Source organism: Candoia aspera, chromosome 6, assembly GCF_035149785.1.
Source record: "Candoia aspera isolate rCanAsp1 chromosome 6, rCanAsp1.hap2, whole genome shotgun sequence".
NCBI classification, from domain to species: domain Eukaryota; kingdom Metazoa; phylum Chordata; class Lepidosauria; order Squamata; family Boidae; genus Candoia; species Candoia aspera.
Window position 1 is genome coordinate 88,203,440 of NC_086158.1, and position 12,890 is coordinate 88,216,329.

At 43.1% G+C, this 12,890-nt stretch overlaps 1 protein-coding gene across 8 annotated transcripts in view; it reads right to left on the minus strand.

Moving 5' to 3' along the window:
- Window positions 1–4,885: 4,885 nt before the first annotated feature.
- Window positions 4,886–12,890, minus strand: part of GBF1 (golgi brefeldin A resistant guanine nucleotide exchange factor 1) — a 210,712-nt gene continuing 202,707 nt past the window's right edge. For all 8 annotated transcript variants that reach the window (XM_063307612.1, XM_063307608.1, XM_063307610.1 and 5 more), the window contains 5 exons: window positions 12,184–12,285; window positions 11,360–11,473; window positions 9,831–10,008; window positions 8,692–8,829; window positions 4,886–6,171 (listed from right to left, as the gene is read on the minus strand). In XM_063307612.1, coding sequence (XP_063163682.1) covers window positions 5,900–6,171; window positions 8,692–8,829; window positions 9,831–10,008; window positions 11,360–11,473; window positions 12,184–12,285 — 804 coding nt within the window. In that variant the 3' untranslated portion in view covers window positions 4,886–5,899. The remainder of the gene's footprint in view (window positions 6,172–8,691; window positions 8,830–9,830; window positions 10,009–11,359; window positions 11,474–12,183; window positions 12,286–12,890) is intronic.

A 12,890-nucleotide genomic window follows, 5' to 3' on the forward strand; every position in this document is an offset into this window, starting at 1 on the left:
CTACAACTCATGTAACCCATGTACGTAATGTCTTACAAAGACTGAGAGAGAACAAGCTGTTCGCCAAGCTAGAGAAGTGTGCCTTCGATTTAACTGAATTACATTTCCTGGGCTATAAGGTATCAACAGAAGGCATATCCATGGATCCTTCTAAGGTCCAGGCAATTCTCTCTTGGCAACCCCCCTGAAATGTGAAAAATTTCTAGGGTTCTGCAATTTTTACAGGCGGTTCATAAAAAACTTTAGGGACAGGGCTAGACGCCTCACACAGCTTTTGAAGAAAGGATCAAAAATCATTTGGGGGGAGAGGGAGCAAGCAGCATTCTGAGAATTCAAGCAACTCTTTGCATCCCAGCTGCTGTTAAAACACCCTGATCCCACGAAGCAATTCATAATGCATTCAGATGCTTCCGATATTGCCATTGGGGCGGTGTTTCTGCAATATACAAACAAAACCAAGAATACATTGCTTCCTTGTGCCTTTTTTTCACGCATGCTCTCACCAGCAGAGAGAAACTATGAAGTTTTTAACAAGGAGTTGCTAGCAATTAAAGCAGCATTCCAAGATTGGAGGCACTGGCTAGAAGGTGCAGCCTTTCCTGTGAAAGTTTGCACCGATCACAAGAATTTACAGCTTCTACAAAACACCAGATCCCTCACCCCACGCCAAATCAGATGGAGCCAGTTTTTCTCCCGTTTCAATTTTATTATTTCCTATGTTCCCAGGGTGCAAAACTGTTTGGCAGATGCCCTGTCTCGATCCATTCAGGCAACCCCCGCCACTCACCAGGAGGTACAGGCTACTATATTACAACCTCACAACTTTCAGCAGTCTATGAGGAGGAATCCCAAGCAGAGGAGTTCGTAAGTTTGCAGTTTCCACCCCCCTGCCCCCTGAAGCCTTGACACCAGTAACAGAGGCGGGGGGGGGGGGGAACCGCAGCCCTCCACCTCGGGCTTGCATTTCCCAGGGGGGAGGGGGGACAACTCTTCTAATTATCTAGCTATTTTCCAGCAGCAGCCACCTGGGCCAGAAGAGTTATCAGACCTGGAGAGCAGCACTGATTCGTCCTTGGAGGAGTTTTCCTTTGAAGACTTTCCATCGTTGCCCAGTTCCCATGAGAGCTTAGAAGGAGACATAGACTCTTATCAAGCTCTGGAAGGGAGGGGGCTGAAATGGAATGTGAATCTGGAGGGGAGGGTGATGGCGAGCAGTACTGATGGTGAGCAGGAGGGGGCCTCTATCCAGGGGGGGAAAACGCATGCGTAGTACTGAGGAATTAAGCAGCCATTCAAAGAGAGACAGATCAGACCCGCCTTAACTTTCGGGGTTTATCTGTCTGGGTTTTTCCCACGCTTCTTCAGTTTGTTAGGATTCTGTTTAATGTAGCAGTAATAAACACTAGAGACCTACTCCTCGTCTCAGCGTGATTTCTGACTGTTAGGACAGTTGCAGCATCCTGCAGTCATGTGATCACCATCTGTGACCTTCCCTGATGGCTTCCTACAAGCAAAGTCAATGGGGAAGCCGGCAGGAGGTCACAAGTCGCCCCCGCAAGTTGCTCCTGCTCCTGCTTCTGCTTCTTCTTCTGAGGAGCACCTGGGCAGCATGAGAATCTTGTACTCCGTAGCGCCCACCCACCTGCCTGTACTCCAAAGCGCCCTCCTGCCCATACTCTGTAGTGCCATAATCCATAGTTTCACTATGAAACCAGCACTTGGTACAATTCTGGGCAAATTGCTCTATCATCCTGCCACTTGCCTACAGCCAGCATAGTGATTTGTCTCTTCCAAATAATCCTGCTAGCTCTGCTGGATTATCAGTTGCAGATTATTTATTCCAACTGGCTGGATTCACACAGTATCTCCTGTCTATACGACACAAATACAACTCTAACGATTTCCACTAACTTTCATAAATCTTTGCTAAAAAACTTGTTCCCAAGTGCCTTAATAATGGCATAAGCTTCTAGGTATCTATTTTTGTCTTGTTTGCTTTGAGGTTCTGGATTCTTCACTGTCCTCCGACAAAAGTAGGTAGGCATGTATGCTGTGCCCGACTGCCTGACCATATTTTTGTTTTTTCCCTTTCCCCCTTTCGCAGAATTTTCCCCCTTGCAGAAGAGAGATTGCTTAAACAAGCTATTTCTTCCTATACTTTTTTTTGGCAACGCAGCGCTTCCCTAAAAGGTGCTAACCACAGGTTAACAAGCTCAGCGAATTAATTAGTTAATTAGCACCCTGGGCTGGCTTGAACTATCTGAAACTGGCAAGACCCTGATCAGTCTCACCCTAAAGACTTTCTTTTGCCTCCTAAATGGCCTGGAGCATGCTAAGCGAACAGCCAGTGCTAAGCATTCCTTTGGATGTGTATTCCCCATTGTGTGCCCATTTACTCCCTTGTAATCACTTCCTTTCCAAGGAATGTAAATACAAACATTAATTTCCCCTTGCTAGTTATCCCAGAACCAAGGTGAGGATTCCAAAGGGCAAGGGAGTGGGGAAAAAGGGCTGTAAGATTTATCCGTTTTTCCTAGCTTCCTCCTGTTCCAGAAACCTTCCCCACCATTTGGGCTCACTTGGCTGTTTGGGGTCATATCCTTCTGATGCTCTAAGTATGTTCAGGGGCAATTTCTTAATAAATCTTTTTCAAGATTTATTACCACTCTGGCATCTCCCTTAGCGTTCTTATTCTTTGGTATCCGTCCTGCAAATTTTAAATTAAGCATCAATGCACAAATTAATGGCAATACATCTCAAGAAGCAATTAATTCAATGGATCAGACTGCACAGAAGATGTGTAGGAGTTAGGTTTTTGTAATAGGATTAGGTTTGATCCTCTGTTGAGGTTGAATACTGAGTGGCTCATATCTTTTGGAATTGGACTTTTTTTTATAACAATAGTTTATTAATAAGATGATAGGAAAAGTAAGGATTAAAGATACGATAGAAAATACTCAGTACCGGAAATACACAATGAACACTTTAAGAGAACTATGCAATTCAATTCCAAAACTGAGGAACAATACTGGGCTTGCAATTCTTTAAAAGCCACAGGCTTTAAACATCTGGATTTTTTTTTTAAATAGAAAGCATAAGCAATGAGGCTGAAGCAAGATATTCCCAGATGTTTATTCCTAGGGGCATGGGGGGGGGGGAATGAAACAAAAAGTGAATAATTAAACAAGAATGTATTTAAATACTGTTTAGAGAAAAGTCAGATAATTATTTCTCACAAAAATTAATCATATAACTGGGACATGTTCTGATATGACATTTACTAACTCAGCAAGAAATCAATTGGGAGCAACTTAAGATATGGAGATAAACTCCAACTAAAAGCTGCAATACTTTCCATGGCAAGACTGATTTAAACCTGATTAAAATCTTCAGCCGTAATTGTCTGATCCACGGCCAAGGTGAAAAGATGTGCAATATATCTGGAGAAAATTTCTGAGGCTATAATAATAAAAATACTGCATTGACATAAGGATATTTTAAAAAAATTCTCTAGAGCAAGTATTTCTTCTTCCATCAAAAGTTCTGAACACTCCTGAATCAAGCTTGCTATATATTTTGAATCTACAGATTCTTAATCCACTAATATGTTTGATCAATATGTGAATTTCTTGTTAAAAACAATTGTCAGGTTTTAATTTACATCACTTTTGCCTTTTTTTGAAGGGACATCTCAGGCCTTTTACATCTCCCAACATGAATGAAAACTCCATGTTCTTAAAGCACAGAAAGATCATTGGTTTGGTCTACTGTAGCGGTTCAGGCAATGGGCCAGGAGACAACCCCACCAAATAAAAACTAAAAAAGCTCCTTACACCAAAAATCCACTAGAACCTCTGGGAAAAGAACAGATGTTGCAGAAACCCAGCTGAAGCCAAGTGTACAAACTCCCCCAAAAGCAAACATACTGCTTTTTTTTTTTTAACAAGTGAAGTTCAATCAAGTTCATTTATCAGGTCAGGTTAGATCATAAAATGTTTTTCATGTCAGTATCCAGAGTTATACAAAATATTGCTGGAAAAAGAAAAGAAGGATTTTACCTTGTTTTGTTTTGCTGCTTGATCATCCTTAAAAAAAATTTTACTTCTGAAAGATCTGTGGGGAAAGTTCTGAAAATATCTTTCATAATCATAATCCCATTTGATTTTCAATCAAGGTTGATGAAACATTTAGCATGATGTCATGCTAGATGTAACATATGGTTCCTAACTGGAGATCTCAAAAATCTTGTAATGGACTGAACTAGGAGTGAAATATAGCATACTTGCAAGGGCAGATTCACCCAAAAGCTTTTCTGTAAAACCTATTTAACCAATGTAAAAAAAAAATACAATTTTAGACACGCTGCTATATTTCAGTCCACTGAACTTTGTAAGAAGCAATTACACAATTATATTTTAGGGCCAAACAAAGGCTATATTTTTTCATAAACTTAACTTATGAGTGCTATGCTTTGGCAAGGAGCATGTTACAGTGGGACTATGTCTATCTAGCAATCCAGTCTGGTGTAGCGGATTAAGGCACCAGGCTAGAAACCAGGAGACCGTGAGTCTCCAGCTTTAGTATCCAGCTTTAGACACGAAGCCAGTCAGGTGACCTTGGGCCAGTCATGCTGTCTCAGCCCTTGGAGGACAAACCACTTCCAAAATCTTGCTAAGAAACCTGCAGGGACTTGTCCAGGCGGTTGCCAGGAGTCAACAATGACTCAAAGACACACACACACACACACACAGTCTATTTATGCTCTCTTTGCTTCAAAAAGGCAGATTCTTCATAGGCCAACAGTGATGATCTCTAACTTTCCAAAGCAATCTCGAATAAAAAGACAACGTATCTGACATGTAAGGAAATAAACTTCTAAGCCAAATTTCATTTACAGGTAATTTTTATTCCATTGTAAAAAGTCAATTAATTTCATATATATATATACATACATACATACATACTCACACATATGCACATACACCCAAATCCACACCCACACCCGCACGCAATCAACTTGCTGTTCCACACAGTAGACATTGGCTTCAGTTCTCAGTGGGATTCTGCAATAAATGTAGAGAATTTTAGCCTGCATAAGAGGAAGGAAGCCCTAGCTGAAACACATTTTATTTTCTGGGCTCACGCAGGAGAGAAATGGCCTCCCCTAAGTGAAAGACTGCTACAAAGATTGGAAGAAACATTTTGCAGCCCATTCCCGAAGGAGGTATAGGAGAGGCCATTTTCTGCCTGTTGCAGAAGGACCTCACATAACATACCCTTTACCTCAGTACCTCTTGAAGGGAAGCAGCAAGCACTAGATCGGAATGCCTGCAAGGCACTCAGCAATGTGGAAATAAAAACAGGAGCACCACTCCAATGCTACCCCTAATGAAGCTCACATAGCAATCTGAGATTATTATTTTCTTTCTTCCCTTTGTTCTAGATGCAGCTTTCCCCCAGTTTCAAATTCTGTTCAGTGACCTCTTTCTACTCCTCTCAGAAAGCTCAGTATACTCTGGAAAACCTACAAGTCTGAATCCCCCAAGATTCAAGAGCCAAATAAGGGTCCTAAAGAAAACCTATGGATCAGTGCAAGGAATACTGACAAAGCACTTATACAGAAGCTGGATGTTTCTTTGCTTGATTCTTACAGTACCTGGCTTCCCTGCTCCATTCTGAAAGGAATCAAAGCAGGCTGGTACTGAAAACTGTAAAGCAAAGAGGAGCTGGCCATGGGAGCCAGTCCGTGTACTAAGCAATCGGAGAGGATTTTTGCCTTAGGATATTTACTTTGGGATGCTACTCTTCTGCTTAGGACCTTCTCTAGAGCAATCATAACTTCAGTTGGACACAGCATGATCAGAATCCCTCACTCCTGCAGTGATCTCTATTTTTCTCTTTAATTTATTTCAGAAACTGAGATGGAGTCAGTAGACTGCTGAGTAGCCAAAAGGGGAACAGGGGAGGTTGCCTCTATGAGGGCTGGGTTCAAAATTATAGGCAGAGACAAAGGAGGCACTCCCACTTGTAAGGGGGAAGCCAGTGGCTGAAGAATAAGAGGCTGCTGTGCCACTGCTGGAGGTACATCTGTTGCCATGTTCATCTTCCCAGGTGCTGCTGGAGAGGCAAAATGTAGTGCAGGGTGACTGGAAATGCAGGCATTCTCAGAATCTGTAGGGAAAAGATTACATATTTTTCATTTTTATATGACATTAATGTGATGGACATTAGGCTCCATCACTTTCCCCAAATTTCACCCAGTTCATTCTGAACTCCTCTCATTCCTTAGATTTTGAGTGTTTTCATGTCTGCAATGGGAGGTTTCTTGTATAATCTCCCTGCAAAATGTCTATTGTAGGAGAGGTGTGTTAGTCTATGGTGGCAAAAAATCAGAAGTCTGGTAGCACCTTTTCTTCCCACCTCATTCCAATTTCTAATCTCAGCTGCTCAGCAAATAAGTTTTATCAGAACTGATATACAGTAAATGCCACCACTTGTCATCTAGACCCATGTCCCTCCTGGCTGGTGAAAGCAGTCTGGGAGGTGACATGTGGCTGGGTCCAGGCGATGGTCAATACATCCTTGAGGGAAGGGGTGTTTCCAATTGCCTTTAAGGAGAAGCTGGTACAACCCCTCCTCAAGAAACCATCGCTGGACCCTACTGTGCTGGATAATTTTTGTCCAGTCTCCCACCTCCCCTTTTTGGGGAAAGTGGTTGAGAAAGTGGTGGCATTACAGCTCCAGAGGGTTCTGGAGGAAGCGGATTATCTAGATCCCTTTCAGTCAGGTTTCAGGCCAGGATATGGGACAGAAACTGCATTGGTCGCACTTACGGATGATCTCTGGTGGGAGCAGGATGGGGGTATTGCATCCATTCTTGCTCTTCTTGACCTCTCAGTGGCTTTTGATACCATCGACCATGGTATCCTTTTGGGTCAGCTCAGGGAGTTGGGGGTGGGCGGTGTGGTTCCGTGCTGGTTCACCTCCTTCCTCCAGGGCCAGTCCCAATTGGTGGTGATAGGAAGTGAGATCCAACCCTCGACCCCTCCTTTGTAGGGTGCTGCAGGGTTTGGTTCTCTCTCCTCTCCTATTCAACATCTATATGAAACTGCTGGGTGAGATCATCTGTCACCATGGGATGAAGTATCATCAATATGCTGACGATAGTTGTATATTTCCATCCCAGGTGAGGTAAGTGATGCTGTGACTGCCCTCTCTCGGTGCCTGGGGGTTGTGGGGGCCTGGATGGGGAATAACAGGCTTTTGTTGAACCCTGGTAAGATGGAGTGGCTGTGGGTTAAGGGCTCTTCCGTATCTGGGACTTTGTCATCTTTGGTTCTGGATGGGCTTGCACTGCTCCAGACAGACCCAATGCGTAACTTGGGGGTCCTCGTGGACTCACGACTCCTGCTCGAAGAGCAGGTGGCAGCCGGGGCCTTTGCACAGCTTCGTGCTCTGCACCAGTTACACCCTTTCCTGGATCGGGAGGTCCTTCGAACTCATGCCCTTGTTATCTCCCATATAGACTAGTGCAATGTGCTGTACATGAGGCTACCCTTGAAGAGTAACCGGAAGCTTCAGCTGGTCCAGAATGTGGCTGCGCGGGCTATTTTTGGTACCCCTAGAAGGGCGCACATAACACCTTTGCTACACAAGCTGCATTGGATACCAGTCTGCTTCCGGGTCCAATTCAAGGTGTTGGTTATCACCTATAAAGCCCTACATGGCATGGCACAGGGCTACCTGAGGGACCGTCTCTTTCCCGCTTCAGCAGCCCGTCCCACCCAATCATGCAGAGAGGGCATGCTACGGACCCTGTCAATAAGAGAATTCCATCTGGCGGGGTCCAGGAGGCGGGCCTTCTCTGCAGTAGCACCCACCCTTTGGAACATCTTGCCCCCGGAGGTGAGATTCGCCCCATCACATCTAGCCTTCCAAAGGAACTTGAAGACCTGGCTCTGCCACCGGGCTTGGAGCAGGGAGGAGAATAGTCATACTTGGGGCTGGCTAGTGCCTTGAAGTGCCCCTCCTATACAGTGACTATACAGCCATCTGGATTTTATTATATTTGGTAGCTCTGTGATATTGTTTTATAGTGCATTTTATACTGAAATGTTATTATATATTTATTGTTTTATATTGTCGGAGATGGGCTGTGACAAATTTGATAGATAGATACCAATTCTTACCTGCTATTTCTAGAGTTGGGCATACCTCTTATCCATTTCATACCCCACCTTAAAATCTTTTTAAAAATTATTTAATTTAACTCAACCATACCTCCCCAGGGAAGGCTACCTCTTTTATGACATTCCACTGTCAGGCCCAATATAGCCTGACATTTTGGCCCAATATAGCCTGTGTAAAAATGCAATCTGTTCCACTGGCTGCATTTTAAACATTTAATTGATTGGTTTTCATGCTTTGAATTTTAGCTTTGTATTTTGTTTCTTGAGTACCTTTAAAGCACCTACTTAAAAACCATTTTAAGAAAATGCAGAATACCTACTTTACTGAAGGATAAAGCAAATGATTCCTCCTTGCCTTTGCACATTTCCCTATTAGACTATGTGATTATGAGCAACTGGAGACAGAAATCTCTTTTTGGTTAGGGTTTTTTTCCTTTCTTTTTTTATTCTGTTCTTATATTCATAGTTCCAACGTCCATCTTGCAGAAGGTATAACGCCTACCATTGGCTTCCAGTTCTGGAGACTTCTCAGAGGATGCTGAAAGAGTGGATGGCCTTGAATCCTCTCCAGAAGAACGTGTCTGAGCAGATATTGATGGTTTTGGAGGATGTACTTCCACTGGTAAGGTAGAAACTGGGTCTAAATAAAAGCAGCAAGCAGCAGTATTATATTTCTTCCCTCAGATAAGGCTGCATTCAGACTACTACCCCTCATTTATCTGCACAATACTTTATTTCCTTAAACACACGCACAATACCCTAAACACTTACACTTCATTCAAACTTGGTTGATCATCATCCCACAGAAATCTAAGCTAGAGCTACAGTATGAGGTACTAAACTACAGACAGTCCTCGTTTAACGACCACTCATTCAGTGACTGTTCAGAGTTACGACAGCACTGAACAACTGGTACCTATGACTGGCCTTCGAAGTTCCAGCCATCCCAGCACCCCCATGGTCATGTGATTGCAATCTGGGCACTTGGCAATCAGTTTGCACTTACAACATTTGCAGCATCCTGCAGTCACATGATCACCATTTGCAATCTTTCCTGCTGGCTTCCCACAAGCAAAGTCAATGGGGAAGCCAGCAGAGAAGGTTGCAGGTTGGTCCAGTAAGTCACTTGCACCCTCACCCACCTGGTGGCAGCAACCCCTGGCCCCTCTGTGCTCATGCTGTGCAGGCCACTTGCACACCCTCCTCTGCCCAGCAGCAGCCACTCCCAGCCCTGCCGCACTCGTGCAGCACCTCATCTGGGACTCGCTTAATGACCTGCAATCCTCATTTAACAATGGCAACTGGGAGTGCAAGGATTGCTGTCACTAAGCAGTGCCAGGATTCTGTCACTAAGCTTTATGACCACATTGCTTAGTGACAGAAATTCCAGTTCCAATTACTGTCATTAACCAAGGACTACCTATACTAGGAATATGTGTGTTCAATAGTCCTTTTCAGGTAAAGAAAACTTTAGAAATAGGTATCCCCAGCCAGGTTTCTCTCTCTGCCTGGGCTTGTGGCTTTCCCAATCTCAAATAGTAGGGTCTGTCTGTCTGCAGGGATCCTGGTCTAGAATGGACGATGTAGCTCTGAGGCTCAGGGGCTCTATATGGGCCGCTGAATATATACCTGAATATATACCTTGGATGACTGTCTGTTTGAAGAGCTCATCCTGCAGTTTTGGCAAAAAGCAGACTATGCGCTCCCAGGTGATCTCCCATAGATCTGAGTAGCCTGTTCGTGAATCAGCATTATGGAATATCCCGGCTGTGTCCATTACTAGCAGCATATTCTTCAGTGATTCAGGGATGGCCTCTGGCTGGAAGGCACAACATATTTAAGAGCTGAAACCAATGGCTCTGCAACTTCCCGGAAACTTAGGTGGCCCCGGAACCTCCTGCAAAATTGCCACTGAGTTTTGATGGCAAGAAACAAGTGTTATTACTTGGAACTGCATTTGAGAATAAGAGAACACTTGGCATGTTCTAACTTTCTACTGCTAACCCCACAACTTTTCTGGAGTTGCCAGGAAATGGGAGAGAGCTGCAGCACTACCTGACAGCAGTACAGTACTAATCACTTGTCTGTTTTTCCTAAAACCAATTTCACATCCCAGGTCAGATCGCTTTAACAATTTCTCCTTTTGCTATCTCATGATAAGTGTGCTGACAATAAGTTTTAATTGCACTTGTTGGTCCTGAATTTTTGATGCACCAATCATGGTTTGGCACTAAAACTATCTGCTCCTGCCATTACAGGAACAGCAGCAGCAGCAGCAGCAGCAGCAGCAGCAGCAGCAGCAGCAGCAGCAGCAGCAGCAGCAGCAGCAGCAGCAGCAGCAGCAGCCTCCATTACCCCTCTCATACTGCCTGCCACGTTTGAAATCTTAAAACAGTGTTAAAATCCCTTTTTCGTTCTACTCTATCCCTTTTGGCTGTAGCTGTACAGAACAAGCTGCTTCTGTACTGTGATAGCTGGGATGACAAGTGGAACAAAATATCTGATTCCTGAGATTCTCATCCAACAGATAATGAATGAAAAGCCATGCCAGAAATCTCAATAGAAAACTGTCCTTCTTTTCTTTGATCATTTTGAGATTCTGTTTCAACTGGATGGAATAGGAGGAAAGTGGAGGAATCTTTTGTCACCTCCTTCTCCTGCTTGACCGTTTCTTTGAGACAAAATAAAAAGTTGATTTCTCTTCCTTGAAGTTGAAAACACCCCAGGCCACAACTCTGCCTTACATTCCGCCTTTCTTTATTTTTTCCAAGCAGGTGCATTGCTGCAATGGGTATTGCTCCATCTATCATCTCTGCTTATGAAGAGGCAAGCTTTTTGTTACCTAGATGAAAATAGTTAAGAGGTGTAGTGTGTAATGTTTGTGTGTTTATAGGATGGGGAAGGAAGGGAAGAGGACAGAATGGATTAAATAATTCACAATTAGTACTTTTCATTTATTTATTAATCCTGATTGTCTAATTTTTATGTGTGACCCCAGACATAAACATGGCACTTGGCCTGATTAAGGCTGCATGCTCTTGTTATATTTCTTCCTGCCTGGCAACTTTGCAGTCATCACAAGTTACTGTCCCATTGAGAAACTGAGGAGGTAAGGACTGGACCGGGCAAAGAGAACTACTAGCAATCAAGGATAGCATCCATTCACTTACCAACAAGTCACTGGAGCCAGCGTGCATGTATTTGTCCATAAAATCCAAAATTGTCAGCCATAAAGCAGCAAATGTTGGGAGAGAGAGGAGCGGGGACAGATGTTGCAAGAAGACCTAAACAAAATAGAAAGCCCAGTGAGAATTGTAGTTTAGGATTTAGCAGGACATGTAATATAAGTCTTGTCCCCAGTGACTCTCAATGTGATCTTAAAAGTTTTTTTTTTTACCAACATCAGTTTGACTGAGTTGTACACTGTTCCTTGTTATTCTTAATACAAAATTAAAACAAACTGAGTGAAATGACTAGTGCCAATTACAAATGTGGCACACATTTTTCAGGGTAGATATATGAGGAATCAAATTAAGGTTCCCCCAAATCAGCCTTCCATTTTAAATTCTGGAGTAAAATTTTACTACTTCATATAAAACACATCTAGTCCTTTAAAGCTGAAAAAAGCTCCTTCATGAGATTACAGATACAACAGAAATGGTTAAACATACATATTTAAATAACAAGTTTATAGCAAAAAAAAAGTGCTGAATCTTTTTTTAAAACTTGTATTGCCTCCCAAAGGAAACTGTGAGGCAACTTTCCAGTCCCATAAGTGCTCTGATAAAGGAAACAAATTAGCTTTCATTCTTGTTCAGTGACAGAACACATGCTGGGCAGTCCCTGTTGGAAGTGGGGTCACTGGTTCCATTTTGGCTACATTCTGGAAATCGTATCCAACTTTTATTTTCCTTTGCTTAATAGGAACAATCATAAGAACCATCACAATTCAGTCAGAAATCTTCCCTCTCTGAAAAGAGAAGCAGTGTTGCACCTTGGAGAGTAAAGTTGAAGCTCTCATTCTGGTCTCCTCCATCCCTCCAATATCTGCTGGGCTAATATTTTCGAGAAGCTTGGTCAGCAAAGGAAACAGAACCTGTTGATCCAAGGTACAGAATTTGCGAAGGGTGAAGAAAGAAAAGGAAACTCTAATATACAGGTTGCAAGCAAGTCAGGACTCAAGTACTGGTAGACTGGAGGAGGAAGCAGACTGACTCATCAATAGAAAAATGGCATTATTAAAATAAATGTCCTCCTATAGGCCAAAAATGGGCACTGGTTCCTATTAGTTTCCACTTGTTTACTTTGCCCTGGCCTGCATACCCCACAAGCCAGTGAATTAATGATCAGAATTATGATCAGGGGTTCATAGTGCTGTTAGTGAGGTATCTAGTAAAAGAATTGGCTGTTAGTGAGAATCTGCTGTCTACTTCGATGTATGTGGCAACAACTCCCTATGCCATTTTTCTTGCAATAGTCCCCAGATAGCATCAGCTTCAACATTCTGATTTTAACCATAATTCAAAATGTAAGAAAGGTCTGACTGGGGTTGGGTGGGGGGCAGGAGAGGAACTTGGATAGTCTGTTGCTTTTTGATAGTCCAACTGCCTTTGAACTTTCTCCACAGCAGCAGCAATCCCAAACTGTCTGCATTCCAGCTGGTCATTGTAAGCAATTATAACTTAGAACTCCTTCCTCAAT